The sequence below is a fragment of the Scardinius erythrophthalmus genome, assembly GCF_964197995.2.
Source record: "Scardinius erythrophthalmus genome assembly, chromosome: 9".
Taxonomy (NCBI): Eukaryota; Metazoa; Chordata; class Actinopteri; order Cypriniformes; family Leuciscidae; genus Scardinius; species Scardinius erythrophthalmus.
This window is the reverse complement of record NC_138229.1, coordinates 1,732,392-1,760,326: the sequence shown is the minus strand read 5'-3', so window position 1 is coordinate 1,760,326 and position 27,935 is coordinate 1,732,392. Positions and strand designations below refer to the sequence as shown.

The 27,935-nt window shown below is 37.1% G+C and overlaps 1 protein-coding gene across 1 annotated transcript; it reads left to right on the top strand.

Moving 5' to 3' along the window:
• onecut3b (one cut homeobox 3b) lies at window positions 1-27,935 on the top strand (the record flags this gene model as incomplete). The annotated part of the gene is made up of 2 exons (XM_081374618.1): window positions 1-1,036; window positions 27,643-27,935. The coding sequence occupies 2 exons, from the start codon at window positions 1-3 to the stop codon at window positions 27,933-27,935; spliced, it is 1,329 nt and encodes a 442-aa protein (XP_081230744.1).

Genomic DNA, 27,935 nt, shown 5'->3' with positions numbered 1-27,935 from the left:
ATGGAACTCACGATGGAGAACATTGGAAACATGCACGGCGTTGCATCGCACTCGCAAGCGGGGGATTTGATGAATTCCGCGCACGGAAGACCCTCGTCGGCTTCCCATAGGAACCTGGTGTCCCACGGGCGCTCGGCGATGGTGTCCAGCATGGCGTCGATCCTGGAGGGCGCGGGCGAATACCGGAGCGACCCCGCGCTCTCCGGACACCTGCACCCGGCCATGACCATGTGCGAGTCCGGCATGAGTTTATCCAACACTTACACCACTCTCACACCTCTTCAACATCTCCCTCCTATATCCACGGTCTCAGAGAAGTTCCATCACGCGCACCCGCACACGCACCCGCATCACCACGCCGCGCACCAGCGCCTCGCCACCGGGAACGTCAGCGGGAGTTTCACGCTCATGCGCGATGATCGCGGGCTCGCTTCAATGGGGAACTTATACGGGCATTATCCTAAAGATATGTCCGGGATGGGTCAACCGCTATCCCCGCTTTCCAACGGCCTCGGATCTCTCCACAACTCCCAACAAGCGCTTTCCGCCTACGGACCGGGCGCGCACCTTCCCAATGATAAGATGCTCTCGCCGGGCGGCTTCGAGACGCACGCGGCGATGCTCTCGCGAAGTGAGGAACACTTGAGGAGTTTAGGTGGGCACGGGCACGGTATGATCTCGAATCTGAACGGCATGCACCCTCACAGCCACATGCACTCGCAGGGGAACGGATCCATGCTGTCCGACAGAGAGCGGCACGGCGGCGGGGGCGCGCAGAGCGCGGGCGCGGGACAGGTGGAGGAGATCAACACTAAAGAAGTGGCGCAGAGGATCACAGCAGAGCTCAAGAGATACAGCATTCCTCAAGCTATTTTCGCACAGAGGATCTTGTGTCGTTCCCAGGGAACGCTGTCGGATCTCCTGCGTAACCCGAAGCCCTGGAGTAAACTCAAGTCCGGGCGCGAGACTTTCAGGAGGATGTGGAAATGGTTACAGGAGCCCGAGTTTCAGAGGATGTCCGCGTTGAGGCTTGCAGGTAAGACAGCTTTACATCGGCAGGATTTAGGGAATTTACTCTGGGAGATAATCATGAAAGTGCGTGTCTATACCACGAATATTATTTCTCGTGCCATTTATATGCCAACAATGAAAACCTAGGGTAAACCTAGGGTTGGATTAAGGGTGTGGAAACCTATTTTTGGCGTATAAATGGCACGATTAATAAAACTCGTGGTATACAGGCGCACTTTGATGAGATAAAATGCGTTTTACACTCTTAAAAATAAGCCGCCATATTTGCTTCCGCAAAGAATCTTTGTTTTTCTGAATGCGAAGATAATCTAAAGAAGTGAATCAATCAAAACTAACTTTATCTGGACAATAACTTTATTCTAGAGCTGCTGTACAGCCAGAACAATCTCTGTTACTGTAATCTCCTGTTATCACTGTAAAGCTGCTTTGAAACATCTATATTGTTAAAGCGCTGTATAAATGAAGATGACTTTACTTAAAGAACCCTTTTCCACTTTATTCTACATAACCGTAGATGTAGATGAACCTTTATTTTTAAGAGTGTTTGACACAACTGAGTGCTAAAGTGGTTAAAAACTCGGACTTATTGAATTATATCCTCATGAGACCCTAAATAGAACAACATCTCAAGAGTTTCTGATCAAAATATGACTTTTTGTTACAGAACAGGGCTTTGATTTCACACATGAACACTGTAGAGGCACCAGCATGTTTATCAGACACAATAAGCGAAATTATATATCAATACTCCGATGAAATAGAAATCGTTATGAAAATATTACTCCCATTACATTTACCCATTTATGGCCATTTTATACCCAAATTTTACCTTAAGTAAAATTGTAAATCAATTAATTACTTTTTATCTGTAGTTGAGAATCATCTTCAACCAATCATCTTGGTTAAAAAAAAAAACCCTGAAACTTAAAATTTGATTGATTAAAAAAATCCCTTTTTTTTGCCTATACATGTAATTTCATGCCTTTTTATTAAACATCTGAGTCCTGGTGTCCACTACAGCATAACATATTAATACAATGTCTAATATATTAGTTTCATATATGCTTTGAACAATATGACTTTTTTTTCTGGGTCTCAGGAGGATATTGCAGTTTTGTATCATAATATATTATGCAAGCAAATACTTCTCTAAAACAGCGTTACAGTTTTGTAATTGTATTAATAGTTCAATTCTGAACCTTTTGTTTTCGAAATGGAAACCAAAACCATCTGATTTAGCACAATAACTGATAACTCTATAAAGCATTCTGAGACACAATGGCGAAATGAATGTGCTTGTTGTGACATATATATAATTTTAATAATGTCTTTTCGGCAAAGGGTTCCTTGAATTATATCTATAGTTACATTTATGAGCGACCTGTCTTTGTGTTGGAGTTTAAAGCACCTGCAGTTTCCAAATGGAGCCTAAAAGGCAATTTTACTGCAAAACAGGGTTGTAATAATTGTAATAAGCCAAAAACTCGTTTATGTTTCGCGATTTCGAGCGTTGTTCTGAGGTGACGCGCGTTGTTCAGAGAGTGTGGATGCGATCTGGACTGGATGACCATCAAACATTACAGAACGATTTGCTGTCAGAGGCTGATAAGGGGATGGAGTGACGACAGATGGAGATCTGAGCTCGTAAACGCTCGCGCGTGTGTGTGCGTGTGTGTGTGTGTGTGTGTGTGTGTGTGTGTCTGTGTCTGTGTGTGTGTGTTTCTGCGCGTCCTCTCGCGCGCAGGCACATCTGATCGCAGAAATATCGCGAGCGTGACCTCCAGCGGATCGATAGCGCAGTTTCCCAGCGTGCCTTTGAAACGGATCAGCGATCAATGAGAGAGAGAGAGAGAGAGACTGACCACGCTTTGTTTTAACGCCCTGAGTGCGCGTGTCCGTGGGTGCGTCTGGTCCTGATCTATCTATCTATCTATCTATCTATCTATCTATCTATCTATCTATCTATCTATCTATCTATCTATCTATCTATCTATCTATCTATCTATCTATCTATCTATCTATCTATCTATCTATTTATCTATCTATCTATCTATCTATCTATCTATCTATCTATCTATCTATCTATCTATCTATCTATCTATCTATCTATCCCATTTGACTACTTTTACAGCATATTTTGACTAATATTTCTAAATGGTGATCTCTGCAAAATCAGAATCAAAATAGTTAAAAATGAAAACCGTTACTGACACAGAGTTCAGATATTGCAGTGAAACTCAGTCTGAACTGAACACACATTTGAGTAAAACTGAGTGAAAAAGTGCACACAAAAAAACACACACGATCTTTCCTCACTTGCAATAACACTCTGGTATTAAAGAGCCTAATAAAGGCATTACAGCTGTGGAATACTCACCGCATCTATTCATCATATTGAGATCCCAGATTTATTAGTGTCCTAATCAATAGGTATTCTCCTCTCGGGTTTTGGGGGTTGTGTGTGTGTGTGTGTGTGTTCGGGCCCATGAGACGCGTGTGGTTAGAGAGGCCAGCATTAGTGACCTGAGCCAGGACACATGTCCAATCTGTGTGCGTTTCAATGTCTAATGGATCACTTGACATCTGTGATTAATTACACCTCAGCACAACTAAGACATGCTCTCTCTCTCTCTCTCTCTCTCTCTCTCTCTCTCTCTCTCTCTCTCTCTCTCTCTCTCTCTCACACACACAATCTCTCTCTCTCTCTCTCTCACACGCTCTCACTCTCTCTCTCTCTCGCACACACACACACACACACACACACACACACACACACACACACACACACACACACACACACACACACTCTCTCTCTCCTCTCTCTCTCTCTCTCTTTCTTCTCTTTCTCTCTCTCTCTCACACACAAACACACACACACACACACACTCAATTAAATCTAAATATACTGTGTGTGTTTTACATGCACTGAAATGGAAACGGAGAGTGATTTAACTACGGCTAATACTCAGATAAATCAAATATAGCATATAATATATGAATATTAATAACTGATCCTAAAAAAGCACAGATGAGATGCACTGTAAAAAAACAAAACCACAAAACCTCTCTTTAATATCTCGATAATAGGAAAATCCCCCAGTAATCACATTTCTCTCATCAAATGATCTGAGCCGCTCGTTCATTGTATATCTCCATTATGACTATTACTCATCTGAGTCCATTTGTTGTTTAACCGAGGGTTGAATATGATTCGAGAGCGAGTTACTCACTCTGTATTATTATCAGTGTGTTGACAGACGTGAGGGATCGTCAGCCATTTTGATGCTTCATGGGTTTCCATTTGCCCATTTTATTCCAAAACAACACCGAATTTGACCCATTATCCTCTGCCTGTCATACACAGTCCAAAACAGACCAATGCTGATTAGCTATTTGCACTGAATTAACATTTAATGCACAAAGATCTCGCAGAAAGCCCTCAGACGAGGTATTCTGCTTATATCGAATGGCCTTCTCTATGAAAGCTTTTCATCCATGAATAAACAAAACCATAAACGGCTCGGATCGGTTAAGCATTTCATGTTCTGGTTCTGCAAACACTTTACAAGTGCAAAGATATTGATGCACTGACTGAAGGCTTCGGTAAATCCATCTTGCGCTGTGAAAACATCAATTTAGTATAAGCCTCTAATAAGGCTTTTTCACGAACACCGAGGGGGAGTTTTGGCCAAATAAGAGGCTGTTTAATAAGACATCTGAAGTGTGAGGACAGTTGTGTTAAGCTCTGTGCTTAAAGAGAGTGAATCAGAGAGCCGGGTGAAGGACACTCCAGCGTAATCCCCACAATCCACAGCGGAAAAACACACAGAGACATCAGAATCAAGCAGGAAAGTATTGAACAGGACCGCATTACACCAATGAAAGCTTCAGATCAGGTGTAAATGACATTATAACACCAGCATGCACTGTAAACACCAATAAGTTGGCAAAACTCAAATAATTTGAGGTAATCAGTCACATAAAAGTTTTTAAGGTAAGAAATTTAACGTTTAAGTAAGGAGAACTTGCAGATTTTTATTGCTCTTAACTTGAAATATTTGAGTAAGCTTATTCACACACAACTTAAAAATATCATGTAATCTCAACTTAAATATTTTTAGTAGTGGAAACTTGGCTGCTAATTAAAAAAATGCTACCTTGCTATAATTGGTGACCCAATGCTCTGATAGCATTAGCATATGGGATGATTATAGTCTCAAAAAGATTAACACGTGTAAGCACACTTATTAATGAACTTGATACATGTTGCAGAAATGTTTTATCCATGCCTTTCAACTTGCGTGTGCAAAATTCAAAATTGAATGAATGTGAAGCAATTTGTACAAATAGAGACATTTTTGTGAATACAAATGTTTTCCTTTGTATTAGTGTATCATAGTTTGCGCATGCAACACAGAAGATGTGCATGTGTGGATCAGGTGACACGCGTGCATTCATTGACGTCTCCTCTGAGTCGATCTCATTTGATTCATTTGGATTTTGAGACTTTCTTTTCGCGGTTTTTAAGCATTTCACAACCCACACACAAACAACTACAAATGAATAGGCCTGGTGCTAATTATTAATGTGTGCACAACTACCCATCTATTTGACAAATTCACAAATGTGCGTCACTACATTTAAACTAATACAATACAACTTGTGTGTGCAAAATCCAAAATCACATGAATGTGCAGCATTTTGTACAAATAGAGACATAGCTGTTAATACAAAACCTCGATCTTGTATTAATGTAGGCCAGAATTTGTGCATGCAACAAGTAAGATGTGCATTTGTGGATCAGGTGACACGCGTGCATTCATTGACTCGTTTCTGAGTCGATCCTATTTGATTCATTTGGATTTTGAGACTTTCGTTTCGCAGGTTTCGCCTTTCACGATCCACGATCCACACACAGCTGTCTGAGAAAACCTGCTACCACTAGATGGCAGTATTCTGCTAAAACAGACAACGGCAGCATAATAAAGCGTTCTTCCCCATTTAAGACGCTTAATGAGAGTGATATTGAAGCACCAAATTTAGTACACAATATAGTCCTACCTTATTAATAAAGCATACTTTATAGAGGCAAACAGATTACATCAGATTATGAACAACACCCATAGAAAACCACAATAAAACGCTTAACGTGCAATCGCGCGTTGCATGTTCAATAAGGTGTATAGGCTACTGAGTATAAATATCACCGTCTTACTGCATTGACGTTAAGCTTTTTCTTTATAATATGCTCTATGGGAGGAAAACTATAGAGCCTACAGACAAGCGCCTATGAACGCGACGCGCAGCGTTTCATGTTAATGGCATTTTCCTTCCTGTTAAAAAAAAATGTTTCGCAGTTGCGTTCATATTATGCTTATTTTTTATCTGACTACACATAATATACATAGTATACAAGCTTTGGAATTTGAAAATGTCTGTTTTTAAATGTTAAAGACGATTTTCACAGTAGGCCTACATGTGTTTTCCCTTGACCCTTAAGCCATTGTTATAGGCTAGTCTTACTATAGAACGATTAATTTTAACTATATGCAACCATTGTATATCGACATGAAATATTAATTGAAAATCAACTGGCCCTATGTGTGTAGCTGCATATTTGTAGGCCTACATGAGAATGCTTTGACGCGCTAACCACGGCTCGTGATGCACAAGGGAACGTCGGCCAATTCCACTGCGTTAAAACGTAGGCTATAATTTGTTTTCATTCAAATTACTTTAAATATTTAAAAACAGACATTTTCAAATTCCAAAGCTTGTAGAAGGTTCCTGTAAGACGGATTTACATGTAAAATTTGGACAAGTCTTCCCTTCATTTTTAAATTGCTATTTTTAAATCTAAATTGAAAACTTATTTTTATTCCCTAGCATTTTAATGATCTCCTGATGCTGTTTCTGCCTGTTCTGTTTGGTTGTTTCTATGCTTTATTCTATTTGTTTTTACTTTGTTCAGCACTTTGGATAGCCCTGCTATGTTTAAATGTGCTTTATAAATAAAATGTACTTAATTACTTTCTTACTTTACTTCATGTACTGTAGGCTATGTAGCCTGTATTCTGCAGGGTTTTTTCATGTTCAAAATGGCTGTAGTATGTTCCTAGTGACTAGACTGGCTTACAGGTGAAATTGTCCAAATACCGCCCTTGCCTATTTACAGTAAACAATATTTTTTTTAAACAAAAATTACTGTAATTAACCAAACAGGTTTTTGGTGACTTACTAAAGGTGAATAATGCAACATTTCACCTGACTATCACTAACGTACTACAACCTTTGGAACATGAATAGAAAAACAATTTACAGCATAGGCTAATTTAAAAAATCGTTCTGTTCAATCGGGATATTGGCTGGACATACACTAGGCTAAGTCAGTCTGCCCACTAGGCATTTACCACAACCTTGGAAGTATTAATTTGAATGAATGACTGGACGTTTATATTTTTTGACTGTGAGTGGAATTTGCAGATGGTCCCTTTAGAAAATGCGGCGAATATCAAACCTAAAATGTAGGCTACTTCACTGCGCTCTCGGACGGTTTCTCTCCCATACACATGCAAAGTTAAACGCAACTGCAGAATTTCATGTTAAGCTTCTTTTAACAGGCTCAGGAAGGGAAATGCCATTAACATGAAACGCTGCGCGTCGCGTTCATAGGCGCTTGTCTGTAGGCTCTATAGTTTTCCTCCCATAGAGCATATTATAAAGAAAAAGCTTAACGTCAATGCAGTAAGACGGTGATATTTATACTCAGTAGCCTATACACCTTATTGAACATGCATCGCGCGATTGCACGTTAAGCGTTTTATAGTGTTGGTTTTCTATGGGTGTTGTTCATAATCTGATGTAATCTGTTTGCCTCTATAAAGTATGCTTTATTAATAAGGTAGGACTATATTGTGTACTAAATTTGGTGCTTCAATATCACTCTCATTAAGCATCTTAAATGGGGAAGAACGCTTAATTATGCTGCAGTTGTCTGTTTTAGCAGAATACTGCCATCTAGTGGTAGCAGGTTTTCTCAGACAGCTGTGTGTGGATCGTGGATCGTGAAAGGCGAAACCTGCGAAACGAAAGTCTCAAAATCCAAATGAATCAAATAGGATCGACTCAGAAACGAGTCAATGAATGCACGCGTGTCACCTGATCCACAAATGCACATCTTACTTGTTGCATGCACAAATTCTGGCCTACATTAATACAAGATCGAGGTTTTGTATTAACAGCTATGTCTCTATTTGTACAAAATGCTGCACATTCATGTGATTTTGGATTTTGCACACACAAGTTGTATTGTATTAGTTTAAATGTAGTGACGCACATTTGTGAATTTGTCAAATAGATGGGTAGTTGTGCACACATTAATAATTAGCACCAGGCCTATTCATTTGTAGTTGTTTGTGTGTGGGTTGTGAAATGCTTAAAAACCGCGAAAAGAAAGTCTCAAAATCCAAATGAATCAAATGAGATCGACTCAGAGGAGACGTCAATGAATGCACGCGTGTCACCTGATCCACACATGCACATCTTCTGTGTTGCATGCGCAAACTATGATACACTAATACAAAGGAAAACATTTGTATTCACAAAAATGTCTCTATTTGTACAAATTGCTTCACATTCATTCAATTTTGAATTTTGCACACGCAAGTTGAAAGGCATGGATAAAACATTTCTGCAACATGTATCAAGTTCATTAATAAGTGTGCTTACACGTGTTAATCTTTTTGAGACTATAATCATCCCATATTAGCATAGCACTTGATGAATGAGTACAGCAATTGAAAACATTTAACATACACCGTTCTCAAACCAAGCTCATGCTCCACTCGTCACCATGATGGAAACCAAAGCATGCTGGGAAATAGAAATCCCAGCCCAGTTTCAGTTAAAGTTTGTCTAAATTAAAAGAAACAAGTTCATAGAACTCAAAACAATTTAACAGTTCAACGTACTTAAAATGTGTCAGTTTTGTGAACTCAAAAGAAAAAGAAAGTTCTAAATACTCATAAAGTTAATTTGATGAACTAATTTGTATAATTTAAGTTGGCTCTACTCAAACCAATTCATTATTTTGAGCGTTAGGGTTTACAGTGTCAAAATAATTTAATTTCCCTTCATTCTAATGAAATTATGAATGTATGTGTTCTTAAAAAAATCATATAATGACGTATTCATATAAAACTTAAAATGTGAAAGCATTTCTGAATTTATTAATTAAAGAGTGCATGCATGAACAAACACATGAAATCATGTGAACTTGCACACTTTTATATAGTGAATTCTGTATTGTAGAGATATTTAGACAACACTTTACAATAATGCTTCACTAGTTAACAATAAACAATACTTAATTAATGAAATAATCTTAATTAATGTTGTAATTTCAACATTTACTAATGCATTTTTAAGATCAAAAGTTAACATTAATGCACTGCGAAGTAACATGAACATTCAATAAATATATTTTTATTAACTTACATTAACTTATTAAGGTTAATAAAAATAATGCTCATTGTTAGTTCATGTTAACTAATGCATTAACCTCTAACAATTTACACAGTGTTTTACACATTGTACTGCATTATATATTTTCATAACCAGACCTATATCATAATACTTAATTATTCATGGCTACAACAACAATTCTTGAACAATACAGTTGTCTTAAAAATGTATTTTTGATGCATTTTACAATTATTTATGAGAACTAATTATTATGTGTCTTTAATTAAAAGACATTATGATACCATTTACAATGCATTATAGAAATACATAAATCTCACATTGTTAGTCATATGTGTGTTTAAATGGGAACAGAAAGTTCAAATACAGTCGAATCAAATTCAGCATTAGTAAACTGATCCTAAATTTGTATAAAATAATGCATATATCTTTTAGTTTAGAGATTGCAGTGCAGTGATTCCCAACGGACTGCAGTCGGACACACACACACACACACACACACACACACACACACACACACACACACTCGCTCACTCACTCACTCACTCGATCACTCACTCACTCACTCACACACACACTCACTCACACACACACACTCACTCACTCACGCACACGCACACACACACACACACACGCACACACACACACACAGTCATTATTAAACAGCCTTAAACTTTAATGCTGCAAACTTTGGCAAATCCAGTGTTATTTCATCCTCAAACAATCACTTCTCTCCCTGCTCTCTTTCATCACACGCTCAGTGAACACACTGCACTAAACTCACATTACGCCGCCTCTGACACCGATTCTCCAGTGTGTGTGTGTGTGAGAACGGGTTTGCTCTTTTCCTGAGTCATGTGGAGACACTGAGAGCGTGTTGTTTTACTAGAGTAAATCTTCTGCTGATGTCGACAGTCTGAAACGCTCAGTTTCTCTCCGAACTCTGCAGAGCTTTCACTGAAGAAGATCAAACTCAGATCACTGGATGCATGAGTTACACTGCACACACCAACAGTAATATTAGATGCCAGTAACTTCATTACACTCATTTGACTTTAACAATTTAAATTGTAATGCATTTGTAGATTTCATTAAAACATTAGACATCTTCTATGATATTTGCATTGTAAATGTATTCATAATGCACATTATTATAATTAGTTATATTCTCATTATAAGTTCCTGTTTCATGTGTAATATTGTTCATGCATTATCCTCTTTAAAGTTGTAGATATGAACAATGACGTATTATAATGTATTATAAGTCTGGTTATGAACATATGCAATGCAGTACAATGTGTAAAATCTCTTCACCAATTAAATACAATGAACTTTAAGAAATATTTGAGTTAAATTATCTAGTTTTATTCAGTAAATGTTTTTTTTTGTGTGTGTTGAGGTTTTACCGTGTACAATTCAATTTACAGTCTATTAATCAAAATGAAAAAGAATGCTTGAGCGCATTGCATTTTGGGATACAGTACTCTATTTAGTGTGCATTTTGGCAAAATTTGCATACTTTGCACCGTATTCATTCCAGAGATGCATAATATATTGGCAGCCATATCGGTATCGGCCAATAAATGTTCTTTTTTAATGTTAGCGTTATTCGTCCGATAAGAAAACTAGGTCGATATGTTAAAGCAGATAAATTATGGATTATTTGAACCTTGAACACTCTTGATGGCTTTTGATTGGTCCTCCAGCACCACATGACACGACAACATGCAGTCGATTATGCATGCTTTAGTTTGTGCAAGACATGTCAGCAGTGGGGGAGTTTTACACCTTCAGTGCATCAGAATTGCAATTTGCCATATGCAAGAATCTTTAACAGGTTCGAAGTATAGGCTACATTTAGTAAATTAAAGATCTAGATGTTTACTTGCAGTTTCCTTGTTTTCTGCAGTTAAGTTGTTGAAACAAAAGCATTTCTCCACTGTATTTGACTGCATTTGTTTTTGTAATCAGGCTCATAAAAATGATAGTATCCCAATATATCGGTTATTGGCTTTAAAATATAAAGAATTATCGTTATTGGCTTTCAAATATAAAAAAGAATTATTGGTTATTGCTTCCAAATATAAAGAATTATCGGTTATTGGCTTTTAAATATAATAAAGAATTATTGGTTATTGGCTCCCAAATATAAAGAATTATCAGCTATTGGCTTCCAAATATAAAGAATTATCGGTTATTGGCTTCCAAATATAAAGAATTATCGGTTATTGGCTTCCAAATATAAAGAATTATCGGTTATTGGCTTCCAAATATAATAAAGAATTATCGGTTACTGGCTTCCAAATATAAAGAATTATCGGTTACTGGCTTCCAAATATAAAGAATTATCGATTATTGGCTTTCAAATATAAAGAATTATCGGTTATTGGCTTCCAAATATAAAAAATTATCGGTTATTGGCTTCCAAATATAATAAAGAATTATCGGTTACTGGTTCCCAAATATAAAGAATTATCGGTTATTGGCTTCCAAAAATAATAAAGAATTATCGGTTATTGGTTCCCAAATATAAAGAATTATCGGTTATCGGCTTCCAAAGATAAAGAATAATCGGTTATTGGCTCCCAGATATAAAGATTATCGGTTATTTGCTTCCAAATATAAAGAATTATCGGGTATTGGCTTCCAAATATAAAGAATTATCGGGTATTGGCTTCCAAATATAAAGAATTATCGGGTATTGGCTTCCAAATATAAAGAATTATAGGTTATTGGCTTCCAAATATAAAGAATTATAGGTTATTGGCTTCCAAATATAAAGAATTATAGGTTACGCTTCCAAATATAATAAAGAATAATCGGTTATTGGCTTCCAAATATAATAAAGAATAATCGGTTATTGGCTTCCAAAATATAAAGAATTATCGGTTATTGGCTTCCAAATATAATAAAGAATTATCGGTTGTTGGCTCCCAAATATAAAGAATTATCGGTTATTGGCTTCCAAATATAAAGAATTATCGGGTATTGGCTTCCAAATATAAAGAATTATCGGTTATTGGCTTCCAAATATAATAAAGAATTATCGGTTACTGGCTTCCAAATATAAAGAATTATCGGTTATTGGCTTCCAAATATAAAGAATTATCGATTATTGGCTTTCAAATATAAAGAATTATCGGTTATTGGCTTCCAAATATAAAGAATAATCGGTTATTGGCTTCCAAATATAATAAAGAATTATCGGTTACTGGTTCCCAAATATAAAGAATTATCGGTTATTGGCTTCCAAATATAATAAAGAATTATCGGTTATTGGTTCCCAAATATAAAGAATTATCGGTTATCGGCTTCCAAAGATAAAGAATAATCGGTTATTGGCTCCCAGATATAAAGATTATCGGTTATTGGCTTCCAAATATAATAAAGAATTATCGGTTATTGGCTTCCAAATATAAAGAATTATCGGTTATTGGCTTCCAAATATAATAAAGAATTATCGGTTACTGGCTTCCAAATATAAAGAATTATCGGTTACTGGCTTCCAAATATAAAGAATTATCGGTTATTGGCTTCCAAATATAAAGAATTATCGATTATTGGCTTTCAAATATAAAGAATTATCGGTTATTGGCTTCCAAATATAAAGAATAATCGGTTATTGGCTTCCAAATATAATAAAGAATTATCGGTTACTGGTTCCCAAATATAAAGAATTATCGGTTATTGGCTTCCAAATATAATAAAGAATTATCGGTTATTGGTTCCCAAATATAAAGAATTATCGGTTATCGGCTTCCAAATATAAAGAATTATCGGTTATTGGCTTCCAAATATAAAGAATTATCGATTATTGGCTTTCAAATATAAAGAATTATCGGTTATTTGCTTCCAAATATAAAGAATTATCGGGTATTGGCTTCCAAATATAAAGAATTATCGGGTATTGGCTTCCAAATATAAAGAATTATAGGTTATTGGCTTCCAAATATAAAGAATTATAGGTTACGCTTCCAAATATAATAAAGAATAATCGGTTATTGGCTTCCAAATATAATAAAGAATAATCGGTTATTGGCTTCCAAAATATAAAGAATTATCGGTTATTGGCTTCCAAAATATAAAGAATTATCGGTTATTGGCTTCCAAATATAATAAAGAATTATCGGTTGTTGGCTCCAAAATATAAAGAATTATCGGTTATTGGCTTCCAAATATAATAAAGAATTATCGGTTGTTGGCTCCAAAATATAAAGAATTATCGGTTATTGGCTTCCCAATATAATAAAGAATTATCGGTTATTGGCTCCAAAATATAAAGAATTATCGGTTATTGGCTTCCAAATATAATTACTGGTATCAGCCAAAAATTCCAGATCAGTGCATCCCTAATTCATAATATATATTGTAGAAATAGTATGAGTGCGGCAAATTAATGCTCAGATCCTCTTTCATCAGTATTGCATCAGTCAACGAAATATCCATATTGTTCAACAGCCAATGCATCGATTAAATTCTGGAGCAAACTAAGGGTTGGTGAATTTTACATAGCAACACATCAACCAGCCAATAAAAACCCGAGAAATGTGTTGATTTTCCAGCCCTGACGGAGTCTGATCTGAATGAATCTCGTGATCTCTAGAGTGAATTGAGCTGAAAGGGTAAAAGTCAGCAGACGTGGAGAAGTGCTGCGAGCGACAGAATGCCATGAAGCACGTTACAGTCTCTCTCATTCACGTATGTTTGCCTGCCGCTGCACGTATCAGAGATCAATACCTCGGCCCACCATCCCCCTCTTCTCTCCTCTCTTTCTCTGCAACACATCACAAAAAAATGACCCTCCGTCCATTACGACTGCCACGGCGCCACTGAATCAGAACAGCAGAAATCCTCGGTGTCCCTGATGAGGCGTCGCATAAACGTGCGCTGAAAGCAAGATGAGGAACAAACCATGTCCAACCTCATTATGCATCCATAATATCTGAGAATAACTATAACACGTGCTGGCCTTCTGAAACAAGGAGGCAAACCCTGCATCTCTGAGTATGTTGTATTAGATGTTGACATGCATTAAATGCACAGCATTTGCCTTACACTATGCAACCGATAATTTAATATTATTAGCATGCTATTTATTAAAACCGCAAAGTTATTAGCAAATCACAGCAATGCAAAACATGACTTTTCACATTAGTGCCAATAAAATACTGATTTACTCTATGAATCAATTTTCATGAAGTTAATCATTAATTCAGCTATTTTTCTCTAGGTTTATCATTATCAAGTCTACAGGCCTGCTAATTATTAACGTTCCACATAATAATATTTCATCTCCCTTACAATACTAATATTATGGTACAGATTGATTACCATGTTCATTTATGTCAGTACAGTATTTTCCATTCAAATTTAAGGAATGCCATGACATTTCCTCAGAGCATTTGATTATTAAAACCACCCCAAATATTTCCACATATGATGCAAACGATCAAATAATACTCAAAATTGTTATTTTATCATATGATCTGCAACTTGAGTGACAGTCACATCAAACCGACTACAGCTCACACACACACACACACACACACACACACACACACACACACACACACACACACACACACACACACACACACACACACACAAAAACACACTTCTTCAAAAGAACCCAAAACAAAACAGTAGTTGTTCTTCCCACATCTCTCCGCAAGTGTGGAGATTACGGTTAGCGTGTTTTAGAGGAACACAAAGCTGGCAAACATGACATCTTCAAATATGAATCGGATGATATCTGACATGGAAGCAGATGTGGAGGTGATCCAGCATTGATTGAGGGAGGAGAGCTTTGACTTTGTGAGGATGGAGGCAAGTTGCTGAAATGATCGATCTGGGCTTTAATAATTGATAAGCGAGAGGGAGGGAGACGCGAGGCCTGCGTAACACACTCACTTCTTGGTAAGCAAAGTAAAACGTGCCATGAATACACACACATACACACACACGCAAACACATTGAATGGATTGAAGAAGGAAAGGGAAGAAGAAAACTGGAGTGAGGATCTGGAGGATGTCGGTGTGAGACACTCATTTACATACTTACACACTCCGCTGATTATCATTTGAGCCCGTCAGCAAATACAAGAGAAATCTGAAGGTTGAAGTGGCGCTTGTGTTGTGTTGTTCATATTGTGTACGATTTGGAGTTATGAACAAACATTCTTACAGTAACATTAATAGAGCGTTTATTCAAAGTTATCTGGTCTATAATAATGTCCTTCTAGCACAAAAATTCATTTATACATCGTTCAGGGAACGTTTTTCAATTCAATTCACATTTATTTGTATAGCGTTTTCACAATACTACACATTCTCATTCGAGTCCACATTACAATTTACAGTGAGCTGTTATCAGAGGAAACCGTCTAAGTTATGCATTTCAGAAATGTACATATACAAAATCACAGTTAGCGAGAAATGTATTAATTTAAACAATGTAATACTTTAAGGCAGAAACAATGAGCTCATTTGTTAACAAGTGATTATGACATTTAGAAAAATTTAGCATTGGTGTTGATTCAGAAAATAGTAATAGAAATAGAATAGAATAGAAATAGCGTTTTTGTCTTAAACGTTTTAGTTTGACAGTTTTTTAAATGTAACAACTTGCTTCGGAATGTTCAGAGAACGTTTAAAAGTAACATTCCCATAATGTTTGTAAAATGTTCCCTTAACGTTCACATAACCAAGAAGAAACATTTAAAAAACTGGACGTTCAGAGATAACGTTGGGAAAACGTTCTTAGAACATATGTTTGGGATTCAAAATCTAATTTTAAACCTTGAAATGGAGAACGTTTTGCGATTGTGAAACACAAACTGAAAGTGTCACTGATCATGTGACTCTTGTGAAGCTCATAACGATCACGCTGGAGGACATGATCATGAAGCTCCAGTGCTATTGTCATTATGTTTATGCTTATTTTATTTGAAAAGGAACTCTGCATTTGTGTCCATCATATAAATGTTCCTGATGAAGAGCTCATTTTCATCGGCAGTCTCTGGAGTGCGATAAAGCCAAAGAGAGACACACCAAATACTGAAACTTTCCCAAATGCATTATTGAATTCCAATTGTTATGAAATTAGGATCATGCGAAACAGATGCATATTAAAATATGCGTGCATGAATATAGGGTGGGCTGGTGGCATGTTTAAATGCACCTACCTGTGCGTTTGCAGGACGAATGTAGTGTGTGTACGTGTGAGATTGTGTTATAGAGTGTGTTTGCGCCACACATTGTTAAGGCTTATCTGACTTGCGCTGAATCTGTATTGATTTCCTTTCCCTGCTCACTCCTGCATCTCTAGGGCTCTCGCCAGCAGCAACCGCAGCCAGCCGTGCAACACACACACACACACGCACACACACACACACACACACACGCGCGCACACACACACACACACACACGCACACACGCTCACACACGCTCACACACACGCACACACACACACACACACACACACACACACATAATGATTCTGTGGTGAAGTAAATACCACAAAAAAACAATGTAATTTACATGAAAAATGTAGTTCAGGCAAGAATTAAAAAAACAAAGTAAATCCTATATTAGTACTCAATTCAAGCTTGTAGAAATTAAAGCGTAAATCTCAACTGTATAAAATTAAGTAAAACCTACTAAACTTTCATAATACTGGTGTTCCCATCATGCACTGGGGCATGAATAATTAATAAGGTTGATTTTTCACTGTTTTCCAGCTGTATTTACTCTGTTTTATCACTGCTTTTGTTGTTAGGTTTAGTAACCTGCCATTTTGTGACGGCTGGAGTTCATTTTCTACTCAAAAATGACGCATTCATATTCAAAAGCGATCTATCGAACACTCAGAAAAAAAGGTACAAAAGCTGTCACTGGGACAGTACCCTTCAAAAGGGTTCTAATATGTACCATTTAGGTACTAATATGTACACGTTTGGTATATGTACCTTTGAGGGAATTAAATGCACTCTTTAGGTACAAAGGTGTAGCTTTTGAAAAGGTACCGCGACAGTGACAGCTTTTGTACCTTTTTTTCTGAGAGTGAATGTTGCCCTTATTGTATATTGTGTACCAAGTATTGAGGTCTCTGTCGTGTTCTGTCTACATGGTGTCTAGACTCTACACAATATTAATTGCATTATTTATGTTTCTAAGTAAAGCAAACACTTTAAAAGCGTGGCTTAATTCATTGTTATATTGTTTGAGTAAAATTTATTGCAAAGGAAGAAATTACTCAACCTTTTACTGGCGAAGTTAAAATTACTGATTTTCTTTGCTAATTTTACTTAACTTAGTTGAGTTTACTTAATTCCGAATGTGAAATTTACTAAAAAAAATGCATGCAAAAACTTGACATATAATTTTTTTTTTGTTTTTAGTGTACAGTGTAGGTGATCTATATGCACAGTATGCAAATGTGAGCATATGAGATCAGCTAACGTTCTCAGAAGGTTCTCTCAAACATTTGCCCAGGAACATTAATAGAATGTTCTCAAAACATTTGAACAAAACATCAAAACATTACTAGTTTTACAACGTTCCGAGAACATTCAAAATGTAACATTCTAGGAACGTTTGCAAAATGATATAATGGAATGTTCCCTTAACGTTCATTAACATATTAACACTGGAATATATTTCCTTCCTTTACAAACAAACATCATCAAACACACATCTTTGAGTTTAAGTCATTTCTGTGCAATTCTTTATTATAAAACTCTCCTACAGCCCCTTCTGTCCGTCTGCCATTGGTCAGACAAACAAATCATTGTTCTGAAAGCGTCACAGTCTCAGGGTTTCACTGTGTGTGCATGTGTGTACGTACTTAACTATACTGTATTTTGGGGACAAACTTGAACCCAGCAGTGAACAAAACATGACAAAAACCTCCCTTTAGGGACATCTTCATTTGTAAATCCAGTCTATATAAATAAAGTAATTAACGTTTGTTTTTTTAAATAAGTGACCAAGCTGAATCACTTCAATCTTAAAACGCAGACACACACACACACACACACACACACACACACACACACACACACACACACACACACACGTAACATAAAGGCTTAATTTGAGATCTGTAAGTGAGGGTTTGCTCTTGCAATGACTTCTTGGCTTTCAGATCAATCAAACTGTCTATGAATGGCGTTTAATTGAGCTGGTGGGGATGGATCTGGTCTGTCAGATGTTTGTCCACTGAGACATTGATTTTGGAGATCAGTTAGGAAACGCGCAAGACAAAGAAGACCTCATGCGGACCTGGACGAGGGGAAAAGCTCAGTATATCACAGCTCTCCGAAAAGCCAAACGCTCTCGTTGACATACTGTAGTTGATATAATTATAATCTGAATGATTTTACACTTGTAAAAATAAAGGTTTTCCCAGCTATTTTTTTCTTAGTGTGAAGAACATGTAAAAAATCTAAAGAACCTTTTTTTTTTTTTTTTTTACTATAAAAACCTTTTAGTGGAATGAAAAGATTCAATGGATGTTGAAGGTTCTTTTATGGAACATTGATGCCAGTAAAGAACCTTTATTTTTAAATTCAAACTGATTATGAAGGGCCTTTAGTCTGTGCGAGAGTTTATAAAGACGTTTTATGTAATGGACATGATATATTTCAACATGAATGTGATTATATTAGTACACATGCCTAGATTATTTTGGCACATTAAGGCTAAAGTACAAGAACCTTCTCCTTTCTTTAAAGAAAGTCCCCCTGTAGTCAATCATTTTATCCCTTAAAACTCATCTTTGATCTCCAAAATGACAATATTTAAATGTATTTTCCTTGAAAAAAATTCTTCATGCCTTAAAATATCTTGAATGTAACTCGACACCCCTGCCTCATTTAGTATTCATGGTTCTATATGAATATGCAAATGAGCCCCGCCTCCACTCACTCACATTGACGATCTGATTGGTTACAAGGTAGTTTGTGACGTCAGATGTTGTTTTTGAGACTGTCTTTGGTTCACTGCAGTTTTAAGGAGGAAATTAAAGTTTAAATAGAGATTTTAAGAAAATGTGAACCTATAAGCCTAGAGTCGATTCAAATCAAAACACCTGAAATAATAAAGTCAGATTATTTAAATTATTTCTAGACTTTTTGAAATAATACATTTATTCATTTAGCAGATGGTTTCCCACAAACAGAGCAATAGAAAGTATGACTCTTCATGTTATGAAAAAAAAAAGATAAGCATTTATCTTCTATTTCTGCAGGACTTAAAGCATTAGTTGTATTACTTTATTTTTTTTTTAATAATTTCATAGCTGGCATTGAACTCTCTCTCTCTCTCTCTCTCTCTCTCTCTCTCTCTCTCTCTCTCTCTCTCTCTCTCTCTCACACACACACACACACACACACACACACTCTCTCTCTCTTTCTATCACACACACACACACACACACACACACACACACACACACACACACACACACACACACACACACACACACACTCTCTCATTCTCTCTCTCTCTCTCTCTCTCTCTCTCTCACACACACACACACACACACACACACACACACTCTCTCATTCTCTCGCTCTCTCTCTCTCTCTCTCTCTCTCTCTCTCTCTCTCACACACACACACACACACTCTCTCTCTCTCTCTCTATCACACACATACACACACACACACACACACACACACACACACACACACACACACACACACACACTCTCTTATTCTCTCTCTCTCTCTCTCTCTCTCTCTCTCTCTCTCTCTCTCTCTCACACACACACACACACACACACACACACACACACATACATACAAACATACACATGATGTCGAAATTTCTAAATTCACGCCATATGTTGTGATTATTTTTTGCAAGCCGATGCATGACATCATAATATTTAGGAAAAGTGACGCCCGGTGGATTTTATAAGCCTAAGGTTTTTTTTAATGTAGCCAGATTGATAAATCCCGACCCGTCATCAACATTGTGCAAGTCACATGAACACAAAACAGTTTTTGACAACAGTCTGCATTAAAAGCGCCATATCTGTAAATATCTACAACATGCATTCAAAATATTCTGTCTGACGTTTTTGAGACTAAATGATGCATCATGCGTTTAAAAATGTCGAGGCTCTATATGTATGTCAAACTAATAATTAAAACAAGCAGGCTATGATATTATTTTTATTATCATTACTGGTTGACATACAATTTCATAATATTCTATTTTTAAACATGACGTTAATGGGCCACAATGAATAAGTTAATTAACTCGCATTACTTCACAGAAAAGCGCGTGTGATTTATTAGTACTTTCATTTGTTTAGGCTATTTGCATCGTGCATGCTGATATAATGGATATTTAATAGACAAGTTTTTTTTCTGGCAACGAATAATCGAAAACTTTTATTTTCACGTGAGCTGCTGGCATAAAAACAAAAAGAACAGATTTCAAATTTACACACACGCTCAAATAGCTAAAAATCCAATGAAAAGCTCCCGCTTTAACCTTTGTTGTGGTCAAACGTTCAGTGTATCGATGACGAACATTGACATCGACTCAAAACCAACACAGTTTCATTTACAACAAACGACTAAACTCTATCTCTAAAATAAAGAATGATATTCAAGATTTAGGCTATTTGTCAAAATATGCAACCATTGAATTAAATAAGATCCTGGATAAAATGCTCTCTAAAAATGCTGAGTTGTTTCAACCCATGTTTGGGTCAAATATGGACAAACCCAACGGTTGGGTTCAAAAAATGTATTAAAAAAATGTAAACCAACGGTTGGGTTGGTCTATATTTGACCCAGACATGGGTTGAAACAACCCAGCATTTTGTTTTTAGAATGTGGTTAAATTTACTATTATTATTATTATTATTAATAATAATAATAATAATATTAATATAAATAACTATTTATTTGTTTTAAGCAGAGGACAACTCATTGGACTCTTTATGATTAAAAAACTCCGTTGCACTCTAAAAAATTCTGTGTTGTTTCAACCTAAATTTGGGTCAAATATAGACAAACTCAGCCGTTGGGTTGAATTTATAAATTACATTTTTTTAACCCAACTTTTCCATATTTGGCCCAAATTTGAGTTAAAACAACCCTGCATTTTTTTTTTTTTTTTTTTTTTGAGTTTAGCATTTCTTTACGATTTTTTGACCAAAAAAAAAAAAAAAAAAAAGAAACTGTTGCAGTAATATTTATGAACAGCATTGATTAAATCTATAAACTCGCACGTGCAGCATCATGTATTGTGTAAGTGGTTTGTGTTGAATAGGCTTTGATTGACATGACTGTTTCTCGCCAGCAGTAGCCCGGCCCGCGCGGGAGAGGGTTCGTTTCACCGCACCCAAAAACAGAACCGCCCCGCTCAAGCCATCGATCCCGAGCCGAGCTGTTAGCGGCCTCGTGCGGTTAGTTATCGACCCCGCCCCCCGCCCTCTCCGCCACGCCCACACCACACTCAGACCACACCCACCTCAGCAGACAGCATGCTCATATCTGTGCCATAACTGTGATGCTTTAACAACCTGTAGCCTACAAAAAAAAAACACAAATCACCATTGGTTTGGCCAACCCGATCTCATGAAAGTGCGTATCTATAGCAGGAATTGTATTTATCGTGCAATTTATACACAAAAAAATTGGTTTCGCGTGCATATGATACGCAGGTTTCGCGTGCATATGATACGCACTTTATGGCATGTAATACGCTCGCACTCCACACCACAAATCCTACCAAATGGGTTTACAGTGCGTATCATATGCACGTAAAACATTTTTTTATTTTTTATATAAATGGCATAATAAATAAAACTCGTGCTATACGCATTTTCATGAGATCGTGTTGGTTTGGCAGCAGATGTATAAACACTGTGAATTAGGCTCAGCAATGATTTGCTGATTTTCTGATCCCTTATGATCCAACTCCCAGCCTCAAACCTTTTGAAGTTAATATTACACATTACTTTTAAAAATAAAGGTTCCAAAAGAGTTTTTTTTCCCTTAGTGTAAAGAACATTTTAATAATCTAAAGAACCTTTTGCCACTAAAGAACCACTGTTGTCATAAGCTACTTTGAAACAATCTGTATTGTATAAAAGGTGCCATCGATACAAATAAAGAACCTTTATTTTTAAGAATAAAATCCATCCTAACGAGGTCAATAATTATATTTCACTAAATGTCTAAATGGCAAAAAAGCAACACAAAAGATAAATCAGATAGTGTTTTGCAGTAAGAGTCAAAGGGTTAAATTTAGAAACAGATATATTTGATTGTGATGAATAGACTCGAATATCTCCTTGATGAATATTGATTTGTGATTTGCAACTCTTACACTGCCATATGAATTCAGCGCAGAGAAAATATAAATAAAAGCACCTAAACTGCAGCAGTTTATAATTCATGCATGTGAGTGATAAGATATCAATATCAGCGCTTACCATCGGATTACAAAACTAACACACGCTGCCCATTAAAATGTCATCTGCAAACATCACCTATTGAATGTCTTTTCTGTGATTTTGCGGCTTCTTCCACAAGAAAGAACAAGTTCTCTTAATTTATCAGTGCGAGTTTATAAAGTCTGCGGTTGTGCACGTGTTTTTTTTTTTTCTAACATCTTTCAGTCTATGAAATTATTTCAAAATGATTAATTATTCTGCTGGAATCGAGTAGAAAAAAACGGATTTATTGTAAGTGGCAATAAAAATAAAAGAACACGAGAACTGTAAAAAAACAAAAAAAACAATTTGCAAGCTGTATAATAACACACTGCTATATCTCACTGAGCACGAGCAGTGCGGCCTATATATTAAACACATGCTTTATGAAAAAGGGTTTAAAGCAAAGGTCAATCGATTCCACTTTTAATTTGTAAGGAAAAAAAAAATAAAGCAAGTGAACGCGGTGAATTCCGCGAGGAGCTTTCATTTGCTTTATAATTTATTAGCTATTATTTGTGCCAATCAGATTCGGTTTTAAAGCGATTCTATTATGTAGGCCTCTCCGCAAATAAACGCGGCTATTTGTTGGACAGAGAGATGAAATGCATCATTCTCCAATAAATGTATATCAAATAAACAATTAGGTCTCGATCAGATACACCTTACTTCAGCTTTAAGTACAGACACGCATTAGTTACTCATCTCACATTTCATTGCATATATAGATCAGCATTCTGTGGTCTGAACGTGTTGTTTTTGGTAATTATGATTTTCCAACATTCATGCATTGCATTGGCGATTCACCCTTGAGATCATCTGAATAAACTGTGCGTGAAATTAGAGTGTTTTCCCAGTGCTCTAGATAGGCTATATGCATTGTGCTTAATGTCATTCCTACTCGCCGCTTCTGTTTTCCATTCTGAGTAACACAACGCAATCATACAATCAATCAACGGTTCACGCGCAATATCCATAGTCTTCTTAAACCAGATTTGACGAGAACGCGCTTCACATTTTCCGCCTGAAATCCCACTATTACCATTAAAAATGGCGCCTTTAGACACGCCACTGACAGCCAACATTACTGGTTCGGGTCTTTCCTCATGTATGGACGCATTTGCACTTACACACTTGCTATGTTTACTCTTGTGGAGAAATGCTGCTTGTGTGTTTTATTCTTATGCATGCATAGGATATATTTAGTCTATGTGCTAATAAATGACATACCTGCAATTAAGTAGGCCTAAATGTGTGGATATGATAGGCTAATTGTGTCGAGCAAATGCTGATTAAAAGCAAAGCAGGTGCGAAATGATAGAAATTAAACATGCTGAGTGCAAGCAGTTAAGATAATAAAATGAAAGGCTATTATCATGTACATAAATATATAAAGCACAGCATGGTGAATGCACTCGAGGTTTTGAACATGCATTATATCTGCTGGATGATTTTTGTACATCTCTCTCTCTCTCTCTCTCTCTCTCTTAAAGTGTGTTTAATACAGCAGGCAGAATGCGCGTCTTTCTCCTCTCTGTCTGCGCTCTGCTGTTGCCCTAAAAGCTGCAATGATCGATTTTCCTGTGTTTTCTCTCGCGCACGTGGTCCAGTAATCAGGGCCCCTTCCCGGGCGATCGATCCGTATCGATCCCTCGAGCCCAGTGCGCGCCCACGCGAGAGCGCGTGACACCGGGAAAGAGCAGAAATGATGCTCGATATACAGACACACGAGACGATCGGACAAAAGAGCCGTAGATATGAGTTAGAGAGGAGGGAGTCCTCCTCATTAAAACCGCACTTCTGTCGTGTGAGAGTTAGTCTCCTCGGCTCTCCACATGTGATTTGTTGAAGTAAATGATTCGGTTTTGTCCAGGAAAGACAGTCATGATGTAAAATACAGATGCTGCAATTTGAACAAACCCTGACCAGAGACTGAATGTACTGAATGTTTTTAAAGGGTTCTCAGTAATATTTTAATTATGCTAGATGGATAGATATACATACATGGAAAGACATGAGATGGATGGATGGATGGATGGATGGATGGATGGATAGATAGATAGATAGATAGATAGACATCAGATAGATAGATAGATACAAACTCAACGGTTGGGTTGGTCCATATTTGACCCAGACATTTTGTTTTTTAGAATGTGGTTAAATTTACTATTATTATTATTAATATAAAAAAACATTTATTTGTTTTAAGCAGAGGACAACTCATTGGATTTTTTATGATTAAAAAAAACCTCAGTTGCACTCTAAAAAATGCAGGGTTGTTTCAACCTAAATTTGGGTCAAATAGACAAACTCAGCCGTTGGGTTGAATTTATAAATTAAATCTTTTTAACCCAACTTTTCCATATTTGACCCAAATTTGGGTTAAAACAACCCTGCATTTTTTTTTTTTTTAGTTTAGCATTTCTTTATGATTTTTGACCAATAAAAAAAAGAAACTGTTGCAGTAATATTTATGAACAGCATTGATTAAATCTATAAACTCGTGCAGCATCATGTATTGTGTAAGTGGTTTGTGTTGAATAGGCTTTGATTGACATGACTGTTTTGACATAGACGATAGATAGATACTATGGATGGATGGATGGATGGAGGGATGGATAGACATCAGATAGATAGATAGATAGATAGATAGATAGATAGATAGATAGATAGATAGATAGATAGATAGATATCAGATAAATATAGATAGATAGATGTGTGAATGTGTGTGTGTGTGTGCGGTGGCACATGAATATGATGGATGAGAGAGCCTCAGCTTTAGACAGCAGCAGTAAACAGATTTGACTGTGTAGGGGAGATCGATCGGCTCATGGCTCTCTGTAATTAGACATACAGTGTTCAGCCTGGCATCAGCACAATCTCACTGGGGGAACCCTGTGTGTGTGTGTGTGTGTGTGTGTGTGTGTGTGTGTGTGAGAGAGAGAGAGAGAGAGAGAGAGAGAGAGAGAGAGAGAGAGAGAGAGAGAGAGAGAGAGAGAAACACAGACGTGAGCAAGAGAAGGAGTCGTAGAATTATACAGCACGAACCCGAAGGAGATGTTGTGTGCATTAGCAGACGCTGGTGTGTGTGTGTTAGTGAATGATAACAGCGAGACTGCTGTTAAACAGTGACGTGGAGTTAATGATTGTGTTGCTCAGATCTCTAAAAGCGGAAGCAGAAACGCATCGTCTCGTGTTTTATAGAGTCAGCTGTGACCACTAACACATGAATGTAAATCCTCCGCTTGACTCCAAACTGAGTGGATTCTGCCTGAGGGTTTTCAAACATGAGTCCCACAGGACACACACACACACACACACACACACACACACACACACACACACACACACACACATACACACACACACACACACACACAACATGCTTTCATGTTTTATGGGGACATTTCATAGACATGATGGTGTTTATACTGTACAGAATGTATATTCTGTCCCTTTACTAACCCTACCCCTAAACCTGCCCAACACACACACACACACACACACACACACACACACACACACACACACACGATCCCTAAACCTACCCATTACCAAAAATGTCCCCATAAAGACGAAATTTTTTTTATCATAAGGACATTCCAAGAACACTGTTTCCTCTCAACGTTACAAGAACACATATCAAATATTTATAATGTTATAAGAACATTTGCTAAACATTATTTTAAGAACATTTACATAACCTTTAGGAAACGTTTGAGAAAGTTATGTTCCCTGTTATAGCTGGGAATCCCGACTATAATAGTGTAATATACATAAAAGACTCAAATGATGTCACTTTTTCTTCGTTATGTCATTTTAAGTGGCAGTTCTTTTGTCTTGAGGTAAATTACTGATATGAAGAGCTCACAGAAAGCTGACTCCAATAAATGAAAATAATTTTCCATAAATTGATATAGTGTGAACAGGAAAACCGGTGTGATCACTCTATTATGCTATATTTTAAAACAGAACTACATGCATATAATTCTTTATATATAAGTCCCCCTGTGGTTGAAAATCCAGCTTTTAATGTTGTTTATATGTGTTTTTAATCTGCTTTAAGACAAAGCATGTGTAAGTTTATAAGTCGACAGCATTGCTGAGTATTTCCTCTTAAAACTGCAGTGAACCAAAGACAGTCTCAAAAACACGCTTTGAAATCGCTGGTGTTTCTGACATCACAAACTACCTTGTAACCAATCAGATCAGCGTGTGATCGTCAACCAGTGGATCTCTGAGCTGAGTGAGTGAGTGGAGGCGGGGCTCATTTGCATATTCATAGAACTCTGCATTCTAAATGAGGCGAGGGTGTCGAGTTACATTCAAGATATTTTAAGGCATGAAGAATTAAAAACGTTTAAATATGTAATTTTTGGTGATCAAAAATGAGTTTTAAGGGATGAGATGATTGACTACAGGGAGACTTTCTGTCATTGAATGACTCCCCTCATATAAACAACATTAAAAACTTGATGTTCACCACAGGCGGACTTCAATATTTGTTTTATTAAATAGGTTTGTATACAGTATTATATCTGAGCTCGCAAAACACAAGCTTCTTCCACTGAATGAGCTTTGGTTGCATGAATTTCTCTCAACAAATGTCCGCTTCCTTGTGTTCTTCTTGTATTTTCACTTGTCTCTCTCTCTCCGTCTCCTCATGGCAGCGTGCAAGAGAAAGGAACAGGAGCAGCACAAAGACAGAAACATGGTCCCGAAGAAGCAGCGTCTGGTGTTCACCGATCTCCAGCGCCGAACGCTCATCGCCATCTTCAAGGAGAACAAGAGACCCAGCAAAGAGATGCAGATCACCATCTCTCAGCAGCTGGGCCTGGAGTTGTCCACCGTCAGCAACTTCTTCATGAACGCCCGGCGTCGATGCGTGGACCGCTGGCAGGACGAGCACGCGGCCAGTCCCGGGCAACCCGGCACGTCGGCAACCACTTTCTCCAAAGCCTGA